Genomic DNA, 16,603 nt, shown 5'->3' with positions numbered 1-16,603 from the left:
GTGACCATGTTCCATAAAATATTTCAAGAAACACCTAGCATTTAACAAAGAGGATTTTCCTCAAGATATATCATGGAACATGGTCACAAAAATATAGATTACCGTGTAGAAGTTTTAACTTCTCAAGATTTATTATTGATAACATGTGTGCATGTGTGTGTGTGTATAAATTTATAGAAAATCCCTTGTGTCTGTCTTCTCTTCTCAACACCGACAACTTTCTATTTCTTGCATTGTGATGACCTTCTAATACTTCCCTAAATATATATCACACACAATGCTTTAAGCAAACTACATCTCCTTAATATATATATACTCTCCCTCCTCTTTTTCTGGTACTGTATCATGAGATTGATTCTTGAGAAGTAACATAACAGGCCTAATGAGTATCTAAGCAGGAGTGATATTTGATATGTTAGAGCAAAATAATTAAGGAGGGGTGGGGGCTATTATAAGTGAATAAATGCTTAAGTTTGATAATTGACATGGATCATCTATTGGGGGTGAAGGAAAGTCGGAATTTTCAGGCATAATTTCTTGTTTGGGGTTGCTCTCTTCCCCTCCAATTTTCATCATTTTCTTTTTCTTTTTTAAAATCTTTTCTAGAAATTAACAGTTTTTTATCATTTCAATTAAAATAATAATAAAAAAAATTTAAATGGAAAAATTTTCTTAAAGTTGTTTTTGTCTAAAATTCCTCCCATATTAAAAATTAAAAAAATAAAGAAAAATCAGTACAATGTACATACCTGTGATAAAACAAAAATATCATATTCCAAAAAGCACATAAATTAATCAAGTAATTTTATTTTTAAAAAAGCGAATCACATTTCATGAGTATCCGAGGTGACTATCTCGCCTGCCATTTAAAAAAAAAAAAAAAAATCCAAAACAAGGGAGATAACAATTATTCATACCTGCAAAATTTTTGTAGTAATGACTATGAATTCCCATTAATCACTTTAAAATAATTTTCGTCATAAAAATAGAACTACTTTATCGATTTGTGATTTTGGGAATATATTTGTTTCATCACAGGTATGTACATCAAACAAATTTTTCTTTATTTTTTAGTATGGGAGAATTTTGGACAAGAGTCAACAAATTTATTATTTCTTCTTTTTTCATACTGAAATATTATCTTAAGAGTTTTGCTATCGAACAAGAAAATATGAATAATTCTTAAATGACTGTAGAATGTCGGGCAGACGAAGGGTCCTTCTTTCGTAGACTTCCTGGACTGAGGGTGGAGTGTGAAGGGGTGCTCTCCCCACTATTCAGTGCGCTACCATAGAATTTCTCTTGGTCTTCCTTTTGATGGTAAAATTCTTCTTCCAATTTCTGTGAATAAAAACAACAGATGTCAGATAAATATTGAAAACGTGTATGCACATATGTAGCCGAAATGTATATATAAAATTTTAGCTATATTCATAACTTATTATTTATGATGCTGCCAAGACTAAGCTTGTTTCCTTCAATAATTACAAGAAACTTTCTCTACCACCAATAGCAATGGCCAAGAACACATTACCCGAAAGTACTTCCTTTAAACTCCTCTGCCTAATGTTTACAGGGAACATGAACTGGATTTTTTTGGGGTTTTTTTTTACATAGGCATAACCATTTATCAAAGCCCAGAGACCACTCGAGGATAAGGGTTAAGAGTGTACAGTAGTCAACTGGACAATATAATAATCGTTAGTAATGGAAATTCAGTAAATTTGTTAACTTAAGAGGAAACGGCTCATCAAGAACTTGTTTACGTTGGACTTGAAGACAACCATATTGTATAGACTGGAATCAATAGAATAGATACATTGAGAGCATTGCCAAGGCTGCTGCAAAGAAGGTGGGCTCTCTCTACCATGCTAGAAAACTACTTACATCTGAAAGTATCCTGTACCGCTATAAGGCCACCATACGTCCATGTATGGAGTACTGTTGTCACATTTGGGCTGGTGCATCTGCTGCTTGTTTCTCACTCCTGGACAGGGTTCAAAAGAGAGTCGCCAACCTGATAGGATCTGTGCTGTCATCTAGGCTTCAGCCTCTGTCCCATCGACGAAATGTTGCATCCCTCTGCCTGTTCTACAAGTATTTTAATGGTGAATGCTCTGGCGAACTTACAAGCACTTGTACCCTCTCGATGTGAGTACCCCCGACAAACCCGATAAGCAGTTAAGTCCCACCCCTTTATAGTAGAAATCACTAGGTGTAAGAAAGCTTTCTACTCCAATAGTTTCTTTCCCAGAACTGCTAGACTTTGGAACTGTCTTCTGGGAATCTGCTTTCCCAACTATACTGACATGCAGAAGTTCAAGTCTAATGTGAACAAACATCTTGTTACTCATCTCCCTCGATAATGCCCCTGCAACTTATGTCCCTGATAGTAGCCCCCTACTTCAAAGCGGCATGTTTGGGGTGAAAATTGATTTAAAAAAAAAAAAAAAACTGTACTTATTATTGAGCACTATCTTATGAACATTGTAGTTTCATAGGACTAACTATTATTAACAACTCTCTCACACACCTACACCCTAAGCACACTAATCCTAAGTAGGTTGAGCTGGATTCCTCCAAAGGTGGAAGTTTCATGGAAGTATGAAATTCACGAGTGTTCCAACCAAAACAAACAAACAAAATGCAGCACACCCTAGGCCGGTTGAACCGGCTTCCTTCAAAGGAGGAAGTTCAATGGGAATATTAAATTCACAAGTAGTTTCCATCATTTGCATATCCCCATCAGGGAAGATGACAACATTAGGTTCTTGCAAAGAGGTTCTTATGTCGTTCTACATATGTCTGCTGAGAACCTATTTCAACGTTGCTTAACTTTGGTGACGTGTCAACATGATTATGCCATATTCCTCCAATCAGACATGAACACAATTAATGAATTGATGGGTTACTGACTGGCAACTGAAGATGGTCTTAGACAAATGTACCAACGTGTATTTTGGGGAGGGGGGGGGATCCAGCATTCATTTACTCCCTTCACAGTTATTTTTAACGTTCTTTTTATTCTTTGTTTCAAGAATGAAGAGAACATTAAAAAATTAACATACGAGTCACATTCCAAAAATAATGCTTCCTCTTTGTTTTTATTCTGCCTGAATGGATCAGAGGAGATTGCAAATTGTATTGCTATAATGACTGAACTTTTGTATTCATGGACTGAAAGTTTCATCTCTCTGTTGCAAATATCGACGGCTCAAGACTAACAAAGCAACCCGTCATGGACGTGTGTCAGAAGCAAAGATGTATCATTGAATTCTTCCATGCAGAAAAAAAATGAATGAATCAACATTCACTGGCATCTGCTGAACCTTTACGAAACTGATGCGGTTACTGTTAGCACAGTTAGAAGATAGGTTCATCGATTTCAGAGTGGGCACACAGATGTGAGTGACAAAGTACACTATAGACTTTTACAATTGAAGCTTCACAAGAGGCTGACAAAAGTTCAGTGGTAACTATGTAGAAAAATAAATTCTGGAGCACAAAAGGTTGTTTTAATAGCACTACTCTCGTTTTCATAGCTCTTCAAGATTTTAGTTTTTGAGTTAAAAAATAAGAAGCCTTACTTTTGGAACGACCTTCGTAATTTTAAGTTTTTGAGTAAGAGAAATAACTAGATTTTATGATCTGGAATTATCCAGTAGTGTATTTACTTGCAATTTGTTTGGCTTTTTTTTTTTTTTTTTTAAATAAGAGTATACATCCTCCATAAAAAATGACAACAAAAAAAAATGATGCTTCACTGCACAAATATTCATTTTCATATACAAAAACGCCTCAGTCAGTAAAGTTAAAAAAAAATAAAGAGAACGTCTGGGAAGTGTAAAAAATAAAAATATTAGTATAGAAAGAGAAAAGGAAAAAATAAGAGAATGTCTTATACAAATAGAATTATAAATTTCTTTTTGAATTCATTTTAAATAACGGGGAGGGTGTGACTTGCTATTTACTTTGTTCCTTCCCCACAGCACTTGAAATAGTTTTGTCCGACAGTATGCCACCCCCCTTTTGAACTCAGTAAAACCGATTCCTTAGTCTGCGATGATATCCATTAAGCCAATAACGAAGCCAAAGGTAGTAGTACTAGTAGTAGTGAGTAGTCATATTAGCTATTATCAGAGAAGAGGCAGCTGTTTGTGGTGTTAACAATCATAATGGAAAGTGGGGCAATAATGAAGCTAATGAGGAGGTGTCCAGAAGACTTGTGTGTGAAGACGAAGAACAAAAGTGAATTCAAAAGAATTGTGTTTAGTGTTGATTCCCTTCTCATTTTCTGAATGAGAGAATGAAAAGAAATATGGCACAATATTTCCAAAGGTATGGGCGGGGGAGGGGGGGTAGATGATAGGCGTCAAATAGCAGACAATTCACCTGAAATATCAATAGTGACACCTAGAGCCAAGAAGAGTAGAGAAGATTTTCAATCACCCCTCCTACCCTGCTCCCCTCCATCCACTTACTCTGTTATGATCAAATCCATAAATAGCATTGGAGGAGAGGGGAGGAGGTATGTTTTGTGTAAGGAAATCCATTTAGTCATTAATAGAAGAGATGCTCAGGGATAGGAAAAAAGAGAATGAGGGGTGAGAAAAAGGGGATAAAGAGAGAAAGAGGATTAGAGAAAATGAGAGTTGCAGACAGCGGGTGTAGAGATAGAGGTGGTGTAAATGGAGGATGTGTAGAGAGAAAAGAGGAGTAGAGAGAGGGAGATGGGAATAGGAAGAAGGAAAAAAATGGGGAGTAGGTGGAGGGAGGGAATAGAAAAGGAAGGAGAGAGTAAAGAGAAAGAGAGAGGAAGTAAAGACAAAGAGGAAATAGAGAGAAAGAGGAAGTAGAGAAAGGAAGTAAGGACAGAGAGAGAAGTAAGGAGAAAGAAAAGGAGAGGGGGAGAGAGGAAGTAAAAAGAGAGAGAGAGGAATTAAAGAGAAAGAGAGAGGAATTAAAGAGAAAGAGAGAGGAATTAAAGAGAAAGAGAGAGGAATTAAAGAGAAAGAGAGAGGGGGGGGAACGTTTATTTTTAAGATGCAATTATTCAATCTGCATGTTCAGTCATTTTACACTTGGGTGTTACAGACCAACTAACATCCGTAGACATGCAAAGATGCATCTAAACAGAGCAATCGTGTTAATACCTTTTATTGCCAAGTGAAGAAGGTACTGTTGAGCATTGTAGTTACACTTGGAAATCTACCTACGATATAAATTTAACGACAATTTCATTTGCTACAGATCATATTGATATTTACTGCAATATAACAATAAAAACAACATTATCAGTTTACATGAGTTTCAAGAGATTTGAAACACTTATCATTTGATAAAGAGGATTTTAGCTTGAAATATAATATAAAACAAGGTCACACATTAAATCCTTGTGCAAAAGTTTTGATCTTCTTATAAAAATAAATCAATTCTTTTTTATTCTTCTCTTCAAAATTGACATATTTTCTATTTTTTTTTTTTTTTTTGCATTGTAATTCCTTTCTACTTTCTATAACTCATCTAAATAGTAATTTATTTGTTGTAGCGATGTTCACCCCGATTCGGTTGATCCGGCTTCTTCCTTGGCCTGCATCACATCCTGAATTACCGCAGACTATGTATGCAATTGTTAATAAGATCACACGATATGGCTAATCTATCATGATTACAACATCGAAGGATCTGAAAGTTAAGTTTCCCCTTTGATGGTTGCTGCGCAGGTTCTTGTTTATCTACTGATATGCTTGCACCTGCCAAGCAGAAAGTCATAGAGGATTACATCATAAAGCAGCATGCTCCCAAGTTGAGTTGAAATAATGAATTTTGAAGTTGCATATATATTCCGCTTAGGTAATATGTTTTTAACATTAGTGATTTTTTTTTTTTTTTTTTTTTTTTTTTGCTTTGCAAGGAGTGCCCACTTACAACCGGTACCTGCTATTCTAAAAAATGTCATCGTTCTTTATATTTCTGAATTTTTTAGATGAAAATTGTTAATTCACGTTATTTAGATTAATATTTTCAGCTTGAGTATTATTTGCACAACATTTTGGTCGATATGACCTCTGACCTTCTTCAGATAGATATTGTCAAACTCAGGAGTCTTTTTGTCAAAAAATCTGCACAGAATTTCTAATGGAACTCTTTCTTTAATCTACAGGAATAGTATGTTCTTGTTCTGCCAGTCATGATTGGGTGGAAGTCCTAAATAATTTGCAATTGTATTTTTAGTGTCAACCACAGTGAGAATTGAACCTTCAGCCCCCAGAAAAGTGTAACTTAGAACTTAATATTATCAATATTAATGCTTAATATTACCAATATTATCCACTTTGTCATAGCACACTCCCAAATTTGACAAAAAGATTCTCAGAAAAAAGATACACCTGAAGATGGTCAGAAGTTACGTTGAAGCAAAAAAATGGAGATGGTGGGAGGAGATAAGGAATAGAGGAGGTGGGAGGAAAGGGGCAGGAGGGGGGAGGAGGAGAAGGAGGCTAGAAATGGAGGAGGTGAGAGGAAGAGATAAGAAATGGAAGAGGAAAGAGATAACCAGGGAGAGGTTTCACAATGAATGAATGCTATTGTCACAGTTTCTACTGATGTAACAGTACATCTGTTTTTCAATACATTATTCCCCTTGGCAGTAATCGTGATCATTCCCAAGTATCATTGGAAGAAATTCTTACTTTGGCACTGGAGAAAAACGCATTTCCATTACATCAAACACTTATGTTTAGTCCGACACATGGCAGCATGTAAAACAGACCATATGATCATGATGATGACGACGACTTAATACAAAAATTGAAGTCTCAGAAAAATAGAACTCAGGTTTCTGGTCTAATGGCTAGGAACAAAGTGTAATAAAAACAATCATTATTTTTATGGCAAGTGCTTGTCTGAGCTCCAATCTATCCTCCCCCTTGCCAACTTTCATGAGAAACACTCATCTAGCTGAAAATTATCAATAATTTCCTCCAATCTTTATCTGTGCCTAAAACTAAATGTAGATTTCATGAACAAAGTGTCTTTCTTAGAACTGCACGCTTGTGGAACTGTCTTCCGTTTACCTGCTTTCCAACTGACTGCAATATGGCCATCTTCAAGTCCAATGTAAACAAATTCTTGATGAGCCGTTCCACTTAAGTTAACAAATTTACCGAATTTCCATTACTAATGATTACTATGATTCTTATACTATACACTCTTTAACCCTAATCCTCGAGTGGCTTCTGGACCTTGATAAGTGGTGACACGTATGTTAAAAAAAAAAATCTATTTATGTTTCTATTTATTTGAAAAAAAAAAAACAAAAAAAAAACATTGATTCAGAAATGACCCCTGGAGTAGTTGTAGTATTATGGTGATTGAAGTTTCATACTAGGAAAATGATAGACATATATAAGGTACAGTGAGAAGGACGACCATAGACTGCCCCCCCCCCACACACTTTTGAATGGCCTTGTGACTAATTTTTTTTTTGTATTTTCCAGAAATAAATAATTTTACAAAGTGTAGTATCTGTGCTACAGTTACTTAATTCTGTCAGTGAAGGGGAAATCTTTCTGAACTAAGGCAATTTGTAATTTTTGTTCCAATCCAGAGTGCCCCTTTTTAGAGAGCTGGATGTTCTCCACATTGAAAACGACCTTGCGTCTCATTTTGCCCCACATGGGGAGGTAAATAAATCGGAACATTCAGTGCATGGAATGATTGTTTTGGCTCCAAAATGCCTTTCAATATACTTCAACCCATGTGTAGATTTCATGAAACAAAAGTTCTTCAAAGTCTTCTTCTTTATCAGGTCTGTTTTCACAGACATCGATTATTATGGCTCTCCACTCCATTCTAATATTCAGTCCTTCTAATGAGGTCTATGGCTGTGTATCTTGTGATCTTGTTGAAACCCACTGTGAACTTTGTTGTCTGTCTTCCCCTTCTTGTCTTGCTGACGATTTTTGCTAAAATCAAATATTTTTCCATCAAAGTTGTTGCCAATTATTATTGTTGGCTATTATTTATTTTAATTTTTTTTTTTTTTTACTATCAAGGTCTGAAGGTCACTCAAGGATAAGAGTTAATGAGTGTCATTTGGTCAATGAGACAACACTGTGAATATCAGTAATGGCAGAACTTACGTAGAGTTTATTTAAGAGGATGGCTTAACAGGAACTTTACATTAGACTTGAAAATGACCATGTTATAGTCAGCTAAGAAGCAGCCCCATAATATTGTGTCCACAGATAACAGTTCTAGGAAAAAAAACTATGGCATTGATGTTTAGTTTTAGGCACAGATAGATAAATGGAAATTTTTTTGAAATTGTTGTAACTAGCCAAGTGTCTGCTATGAATATTCTACAGAGAGAGGGCATAGATAGTAGCTCAGCTGATGGTTTTTACCATAAAACAATGGCTGAAAATGTTTAAAAATTTTATTATGCAATACAGATAAACATCTATATATTACAGTATCCTGGTTGGAACATTGATATAAACATTCTTTTATATATTAAAAAAAAAAGTTTAAAACTATTTTTTACTTGAAAGCATTATAAAAAAAAATATTTGAAAAAGACATCTTAGAAATTAAAGGCAAAGTATGCAATGTTCGAATTCAAATAAATATTAGCTTAAAAAATTAACAAAATTTGTTATTGCAATGATAACAATTATGATTGAAAGAAAAAATATGTAAAGATGAGAAATAAACTGGTGTAGTTGTGATGTGTGTGTATGTAAAAATATTCATCAAGATTGGCTGGACTTGACAGTTACATTTTTTAACTTTAACTTCAAAAATAAAAAAGTTACAAAGAGTGAAAAGAAGATGACAAAATGTTGCAATGCAAGAGAGATTTTTCAACTCTACAAGCAGAGGGAAGAGACACACTTACTGACCCAGCCAAACTGACCATAGATAGAAAAAACTCTCTAAAAATAAATAAATTTGTAAAAAAATAAATAAAAATGGAAGGTTTAATTGGTAAAAAAAGAAAATGAAAAAAAATTATGCATATAAAAAAGTGAATATTTATTAGGAATCAAAATGCAGTGAAACAAAACCTTAATCTTGTAATTATAACCTTGATATTTTTCTGGCCTCCATTTTGTGGTGGGGTTGGGGGGGGGGAAGTTAATCTCAATATGTGTCCGTGCTATAAAAGTAAAAAAATTGGTGTGCAATCTCCAACTGGAAAAGGGAAATTATTGAGGTTGTTGTAGCCAGACGAGTATTTGTTGGTAAGGAGGGGGGGGGGGTCAAGCTCAAACAAACACCTGCTATGGAAGTAACAGAGCAAAGATAGACTCACGATGTCTCTTATGTGAGAAAGAGAAAGTAGGGAAACAAAGGTACTCGCCCACTAGATTTTGAAAATGGTTTTGTACCTTGTATCAAAGCAGGAAAAGGTGCTCTTAACAGCTTCTCCCTAAATGTAGCAACAATACTTCATCTTAAGACATATTGGCTCTTGTATAGACAGAGTATTGAATCTGGATTGAGAAACTTTTTGGAGTAGTAGAATGATCAAACCATTTCTCCAGCAACGAAACTGATACAAGTCTTTCATTTCAGGTCAGGAGTGAAGGTCAGTTCCAGAAGTTTGTCCAAGCAGGGTGCTTCCTCAAGATGAAAGTCATTCATTTCAATTGTTGGTCAAGTAGAGATTAGAGCACAGGTGGTGAAAAGATCTTGGTCTTTGACGGCCTTTGTAGAGGTGGGATTTTTCTGCTTGTCAGGTTAATTGGGAATAAGTACATTGAGAGGGAACAGAGCATATTCCAATCAAAGTACTTGTTATGCAGGAACAGGGATGCAACATTGTAGCGATGGGTCAGAGGTTGGAGCTTGGCCGATAGTGCAAGACCTATTAGATTTGAAACATTTTTTTGATCCTGTCTAAGACGGAGAGACTGCTAAACTTTGGAATTCCCTCTCTACTTGACACGCAGAAATTTAAATGTAATGTGAACAAATATCTCACGACTCAACTCTCCATAATCCCCTGTTAGATATGATCCCAAATAATAGCCCTTGTGTTCCAAATAGCAATATATGCCTTGTTTGGGGTGAAAAAAAATTTCTATCATAATTTTGCTAATTATTTGTGAAATATACAGAATCCATTTGTTTAGTACATATGAAGCTCACCCAACCACCTTCATCTATTATTGCAACAAAATACAAAATAAGCATTCATCTATGTTGGACTTGTCCACCAAGTTTAACCCATTAACCTTTACAACAAAATAAATCTAAACTAGGTTCCGTTCAACTGAGTCAATAACTAATGCAATGGCAGTGGGAGATACTACACACAAGTGATTACCACTGAAGGTCAAAGGTCACTTACCTCTACATGGATTGGGTCAGCTTTGATTCTGACAGCTATAAATAATCACAAATTTCAAGTTAGCTCTCCACACTGCATTGCAACATTATAGGCAATAAAAAATACGACCCCTCAAAATAAGACAAGTCATTCAGTCAAGAGACTTAAAAAGGAAGAAGAAATTTGAGAAACAACTTCTAGTTAAGAAGTGGATATCCCAAGTAGTTAAGATTAAATAAAGTATATCTCACATTTGAAGTTATCTTGTCAGACCCAAATAGCATTTAAGCTGACAAATCAAAATTTGCTTTTGACTAACCAAATTTCATTTGTTATTGTTGCACCATGTTATTGACAATATAATAATATGCTTGGTCACAATTTATTTTTTTTAATTTAGTCTGGTCCACACAATGTGAAAGTCTTTAAAAATACTAACCAAAAATAAAAATCAGCAAGGGGAATAACTCATTTTAAATTGAAGAATATAATAGGAGTTGTCTACATTAAGTTTACTAATGTAAAAAATAAAATAAAAATAAAAGACTAAAATGACTTCATTCTATGCCAGGCAATGCTTAGGAGCTAGAGATAATGATACAAATAAAATTCTATCATTTGGCTCAATTTTAATTTCACAGAGATTCCTATTTATCTCCTGAATCTATTAATGTCAATAAATAAAGTATTTTGTCCAATTTTCAAAGTAAGATGTAAATAGAAATGTAAAATGTATGGATGGAATTGCTTTTACAACAGCATTCACACTGGTCGGGTTGAGTCGACTTCTTTCTTGTTGACACATATGTAATGAGGAGATCTGAAAGCATTACGGCATCACACCGATTGAGGGCAAGATGAGAGAATGTCAGCTCGGATGGTTTGGACATGTGTGAGAGTAGATTAAACAACAACACTATTGCAAAACTTTTGCATTAAAGGTTGCTGAGAAGCAACCAAGAGAAAGGCCTATGATGAGATGGGCAGACACCCTGCACAAAGATTTCTGGGTGTTTCTGCATAATAGTAGGATTTGAAACATGCATTTCACACAAAAATGTACTATCGTGTAAATGTTGAAATTATCATAAATTTTAAAAATGATGAAAAAATGATCAAGTAGAGGATGTGATAGATCTAGTTTTTATAAATAAAAGCATACATACTAAAGGTTGACATTTTGTATTTTTAAATGACGGATTTTAATTGAAATGAAAGCAAGGGAGATAAGTTATTTTGTCATAGAGAATTGATCACACAACTCTTCCAAATAAAAACATACGATTAAACTCAATAATTCAATAAATTCTATTTTTACTTGTAATTATTTTTCTACTTGATTAGTTTTCGTAATTTTAGGAATTTATATTGATTTCAACATGTAAGTGCATAATATCGTTTTTATCTGAAATACATTTGTTTTAAATCCCACTATTCAACAGAAGCACTGATTTCTGTAAAACCGTCCTTCATCTGAATCAACTCTCACCATCAAGTGGAAACAAAATCCAGCATTGCAGACCCTGCCAGAGCTGTGGTTTAATGCATAAGATGCATTTTGACTGCAATATAAGTGTTGCATAGGTGACGAACAACACCAGAAAATATCAGAGCCAAGCAAAACCAGATGTAAATCGGATTAATGGCAATGACATCAACCCTATATTTTGATTGAAGAATCAAGATCATGAAACAACGATAGAAAATATTTTAACTGGATTAGAATTGCTAAAAGAATTTCAAATTAAAAGTCAAAATAAGCAAACAATTAGATTCTGACCAAGGAATGTGGGACGGTGTGAATATAAGTCAAAATAAAACAAAGGCAGTCAGTCAGACAGAAAAGAGAAGAGCAGACACACTTCTGCTGTCGCCACCAATATCAAACTCTCATATCTCGCTGTAATATAAATAAAACTTTGTTGATTTAATAAGTTGTTGCTTGATTACAAAAACCACAAGTATCAGAGCATATAATATGGTACACATTTTGTAAAAGTGTGGACCATAAATTATATAGACAACAAAATTAAGTGACGTGATCCAATGTAAAATGATTATTATTTTGCAAATGTAATATTTCTTAACAGCTCCAATACTTACAAATGAAATAAATTCTGCAGCAGAAACATTAATGAGAATGAGATTGAAAGAAAAAAAAAAGCAACTGACCTGTTTTCTGGGAACCAGTTGACTTTTCCATTCCCTGAGTTCATTTTGGTACTGGTCATCCAATTCTTTGATTTTCTGCGTTTCATGTTCCATCAACATCTTGCGCTTTTCAGCCTAAAATCAAAATCATTGAAACATATAGTTTAATATAAAAGCATCAAAACAAGTTTAACCTTTTCTCAATTGACTCAAGAATTGATGTAGATAAATGTTCATGAAATATTTATTATTTAATAAGTCTAGATATAATGATTGACAGCAACCTCTTGAACCTGCCCCCATGCGACACAACAGTAAGCAGTGATAGCATGTGTGCAATCATGAACTCATCTTGTTGCTTAAGTAGCAGAAGATGGCTTCAATATCAAGCTAGCATCGAAATCTATTTGAGCCTTAGCTTAACCATTAATTGGATTGGTGCTTATTTAGACTTAAACTTATTAAAAAAAACAAAAATACAGAAAAATCAATCAAAAGCCCCAAGTACTCTAACCTGTCTGAAGAAGCACACAAGCCAAACTGCCAGGCAGCTTTCAGAAAAAGCAACTGCCTCTGTCAAACTCTGAACTCCAACCTCTTCTCCTCTGAAGAGTTCTAACCATCTCCCCTGCCCATCTCCTGGAATCTCTTCATCCCTGTCTGATTCTGGGTTTTTGTTAGTCACCATATGACTACCCAGAAGTCAAACTATGGCCAGAGATATTTTCAATTCTCTGTGTCCTCCTCCAATCCTTAGACCAAGCATCTATCACCTGAAAAGTCTGTTATTCATATACACCACCAAAACGTACTGTGCAGTGCATGTTTATAAACCCAGATAAACAATACGTGATGTAACAGAAGAGATAAAAGGATGCAGGGGTTCAGAGAAAAGATGTTTGACAAAAGTGGTGTTTGGAGAGAAGCATGTGTTGAAGACACATGGGTAATGTCAAAACATAGATCAAAAGTCTACGCAGCTGGTAAAGGAGAAATGAACTGTTTGAATATTTTTAGAAAAAAATGTGTTGTTAGAAATACCAGATATAAAGGTTTTGTTATAAAAAGAAAGTGAGTTGAGTTTTTTCCTTTCCTCTGTCTCTTTGATATAAGAATATTACAAATTCATTTGACCAAAACATAAATAATATTCATGTAATTCGCTTGTTTGCAAAGCTCACTCTGGTGAGAATCTGCTCAATGCAATTTGATTGGTTTAGATTAATCATTTAGTTTCATCAGAAGATTTCTCCAACATTCAATTCCTGTGGCTGGCTTTTAATTAAAAGTGATTAATGTGAGTAAAGGTGTGAGATACTAAATAATCAAAAGGAAGCAAAAGAAATGATAACTCACCTGTAATTGCTCAAGTTCATGAAGAGAAGTTTCATTGTCTAATAAAAGTTTGTCCCATTGCTTTTTATGTTTCGCTTCCAAACGAGCCGACTCAGATTTCATCCTCTTCTTCTCGTTCTCTTCAAACTAAAATATAACGAAATAATTTTAAAAATGAATTCATAATGTGGAAAACTGACACACATACATAAATACACACAAGTTAGGCATGCATATACATTTATATGACATAAACACCAAAACTAATTAACTGATCATTAAGAATTTTGGAATACAGCTGTAGAGGGTAATTTAGTTTCATGTAATGAGACAAAGCCGTTTGTGAAGATTCAAATACATTTCATTATTATTCCCAAAATGTCAGGGTTTTTTTTTTTTGGGGGGGGGGGGTCGTATTTTAAAGATTTTTGTAGGGGGTCCTATTATGGGCAAAATGTCATATTTGAAAATTAAAATATTCTGATCTGTATTAAAGTTTATGTATTAGACAACAATAAGGCAGAAGTTGATTAATTTCAATTTCTGCTTAAGCTTTAGACATTTTCTAGAACCACATTTAAGCAGCCTTACGTTTCTGTATTATAAATAAACCCCATTACACATACCACTCGGTGTAACTCACGTTTGTCTTTATTTCCTAAGTATTTAGGAATATAACATTAGTAAAATCCAAATTAGTCAACTTAAAGATTCAGATTACTACTTTAACCATCATCACACTCACCATCAAACAAGAACAAATTCAAAGCTACCATATCCTTAAGTTATTTGTGCCTAACTTCTTCTCCAAGAGGTTAGGCACAAGATCAGGTATGGGTTTGATGAAAATGTTTCAGTGGAACTAATTGGATTCGAACTTGGCACATCTAGGTCTTTAGTCAGTATCATTAGCCACTTAGTAACCATTCCCACCCCATAAAATATCCATCAGTTATATAACATCAGTTAAGAAAAAATTGAAACTATTTTTTATTTTTTCAGAGAAAAACTAATCAGACACTGGGACAAAGAGAAAAGTGATTTCAAATAAGAATATAACATTTTAATTGATTTCTAAGAAGGCTGACAATGATTTGAAGTGTTGCGGTATATGTGGGTTATGACAGACATTAGAACATCATTAGATATCCTTTTCCAGTGATAAGCTGGTATCAAACAGTTTATCTGTCAGAATAACAAAGACCATCTAATCATACTAGGATGGTTGAAAGTTTGTCTAAAGTAAAGCTGGTTTGTGCAGAGCTAGCCTCAATTGGATGACAAAATGTACAAAAAAATTATGATGTACATCAAACGTATGAAAAATTAGGGTTCTTTTCCTTATATTTAAAAACAAAAATAAAGAAAAACCAGTATGATGTACATACCTGAGATGAAATGAAAATATTATATTAAAAAAGATCATGTAAATTTATTAACTAATTTTATTTTTATATAAGAAAATCAAATTTTATGAATCACATGTTCGATATTTTTAAAAACAATCTAAAAAAGGGAAGAAAACTTAACAGAAATAAAAATTTACAAAATTCATGTTGTAATGCCTATGAATTCCCAGTAATCGCCTTAAAATAACTTTCTTTATAAAAAATAAAACTACTTAATTTTTTGAAGGCAATATTTTTGTTTCGTCATGGGTACATACATCAGATTTTTCTTAAATTTATAGTTTTTAAGACAGGGGAAATTCTGTAAATGAATCAAAAGTAGTGATGCATGTCAAAGGTGTGTACTTTACCTGTTTCATTTTGAGCCTGTCCTCTTCAGGAGATCCAACTGTACTAAGACGAAGACTCTGCTTAAACATCTGGGCCCGTGCCTTGGACTGATTTTTAATTACTTTCGGATAACGTTTTTTGTCTAGGAGTTGGTAACGTTGAGCCTCTTCCTCTTTAGCAGCATTGCTTCGCTTCATTTGGTCAATTTCCTGCAGAGAAAAACAAAATCATTTGATATTCAAACAGAGCAAAGATACTCAAATAGTTACAGGGTTTATTCACAGCCAAAATTGCCAAACTTATGCAGATATAAAAGACATTTTAACTTTAAAAATTTATATAAACTTTTTGGTTCAGGGCGAACCATAAAAATGCCACCCATAGAATTGTTAATGAAATGCACAATCCTTTCTGCCATATAAACTTTCATAGCATTGAGCACTTTTAAGTTCAATACATACTGTTCATCAAATTGAGTACAAACAACCTAATTTGGTTATATATATATATATATATATATATATATATATTTTGAAAAAATTAAACAAAAAATTAATTGATGACAGATCAAAAAAAAAATTCTATTACTGCATCAGCAAATGCTCAAAAAAATGGAACACAATAGAAACTATTGCTTTATTTGATGGAATTTCAAGAATTTACATTTTATTTTTGTATCAGAGGAAGTACAAAAAGGAAAAACTTTTCTGGAACAGTATAAAAGTTGAAAATTTAGAAATTGGGGTTTTGGAATCTGGTTGCAGGATTTGGAACAAAAGTAGAATCCATAATGAAAAAATAAAATCCAATCAAATTTATTCTATTCTAATATATATATATATACACACACACACACACACACACACACACACACACACACACACACACACACACACACACACACACACAAGATGAAAAAATATTGACAATACAAAAGTATATACTAGTGCATATAGATTTAATTACCAATTCAGTAAGGAATATACATCAAAAAGAGTAGAGTTTATAAAAGTTCTTTATGCCTAGACATTTCGACGCT

The 16,603-nt window shown here is 33.8% G+C and overlaps 1 protein-coding gene across 2 annotated transcripts in view; it reads right to left on the bottom strand.

Moving 5' to 3' along the window:
* Positions 1 to 575: 575 nt before the first annotated feature.
* Positions 576 to 16,603, bottom strand: part of LOC145283553 (serine/threonine-protein kinase 10-like) — a 405,044-nt gene continuing 389,016 nt past the window's right edge. For both annotated transcript variants that reach the window (XM_080132435.1, XM_080132436.1), the window contains 4 exons: positions 15,585 to 15,773; positions 13,847 to 13,972; positions 12,512 to 12,625; positions 576 to 1,341 (listed from right to left, as the gene is read on the bottom strand). In XM_080132435.1, the coding sequence (XP_079988561.1) occupies positions 1,183 to 1,341; positions 12,512 to 12,625; positions 13,847 to 13,972; positions 15,585 to 15,773 (588 nt within the window). In that variant the 3' untranslated portion in view covers positions 576 to 1,182. The remainder of the gene's footprint in view (positions 1,342 to 12,511; positions 12,626 to 13,846; positions 13,973 to 15,584; positions 15,774 to 16,603) is intronic.

This window comes from Euprymna scolopes, chromosome 8, assembly GCF_053919585.1.
Source record: "Euprymna scolopes isolate OS-2025 chromosome 8, ASM5391958v1, whole genome shotgun sequence".
NCBI lineage: Eukaryota > Metazoa > Mollusca > Cephalopoda > Sepiida > Sepiolidae > Euprymna > Euprymna scolopes.
Note: the sequence above shows the minus strand (reverse complement) of the source record. Positions and strands in the feature narration are given on the sequence as shown.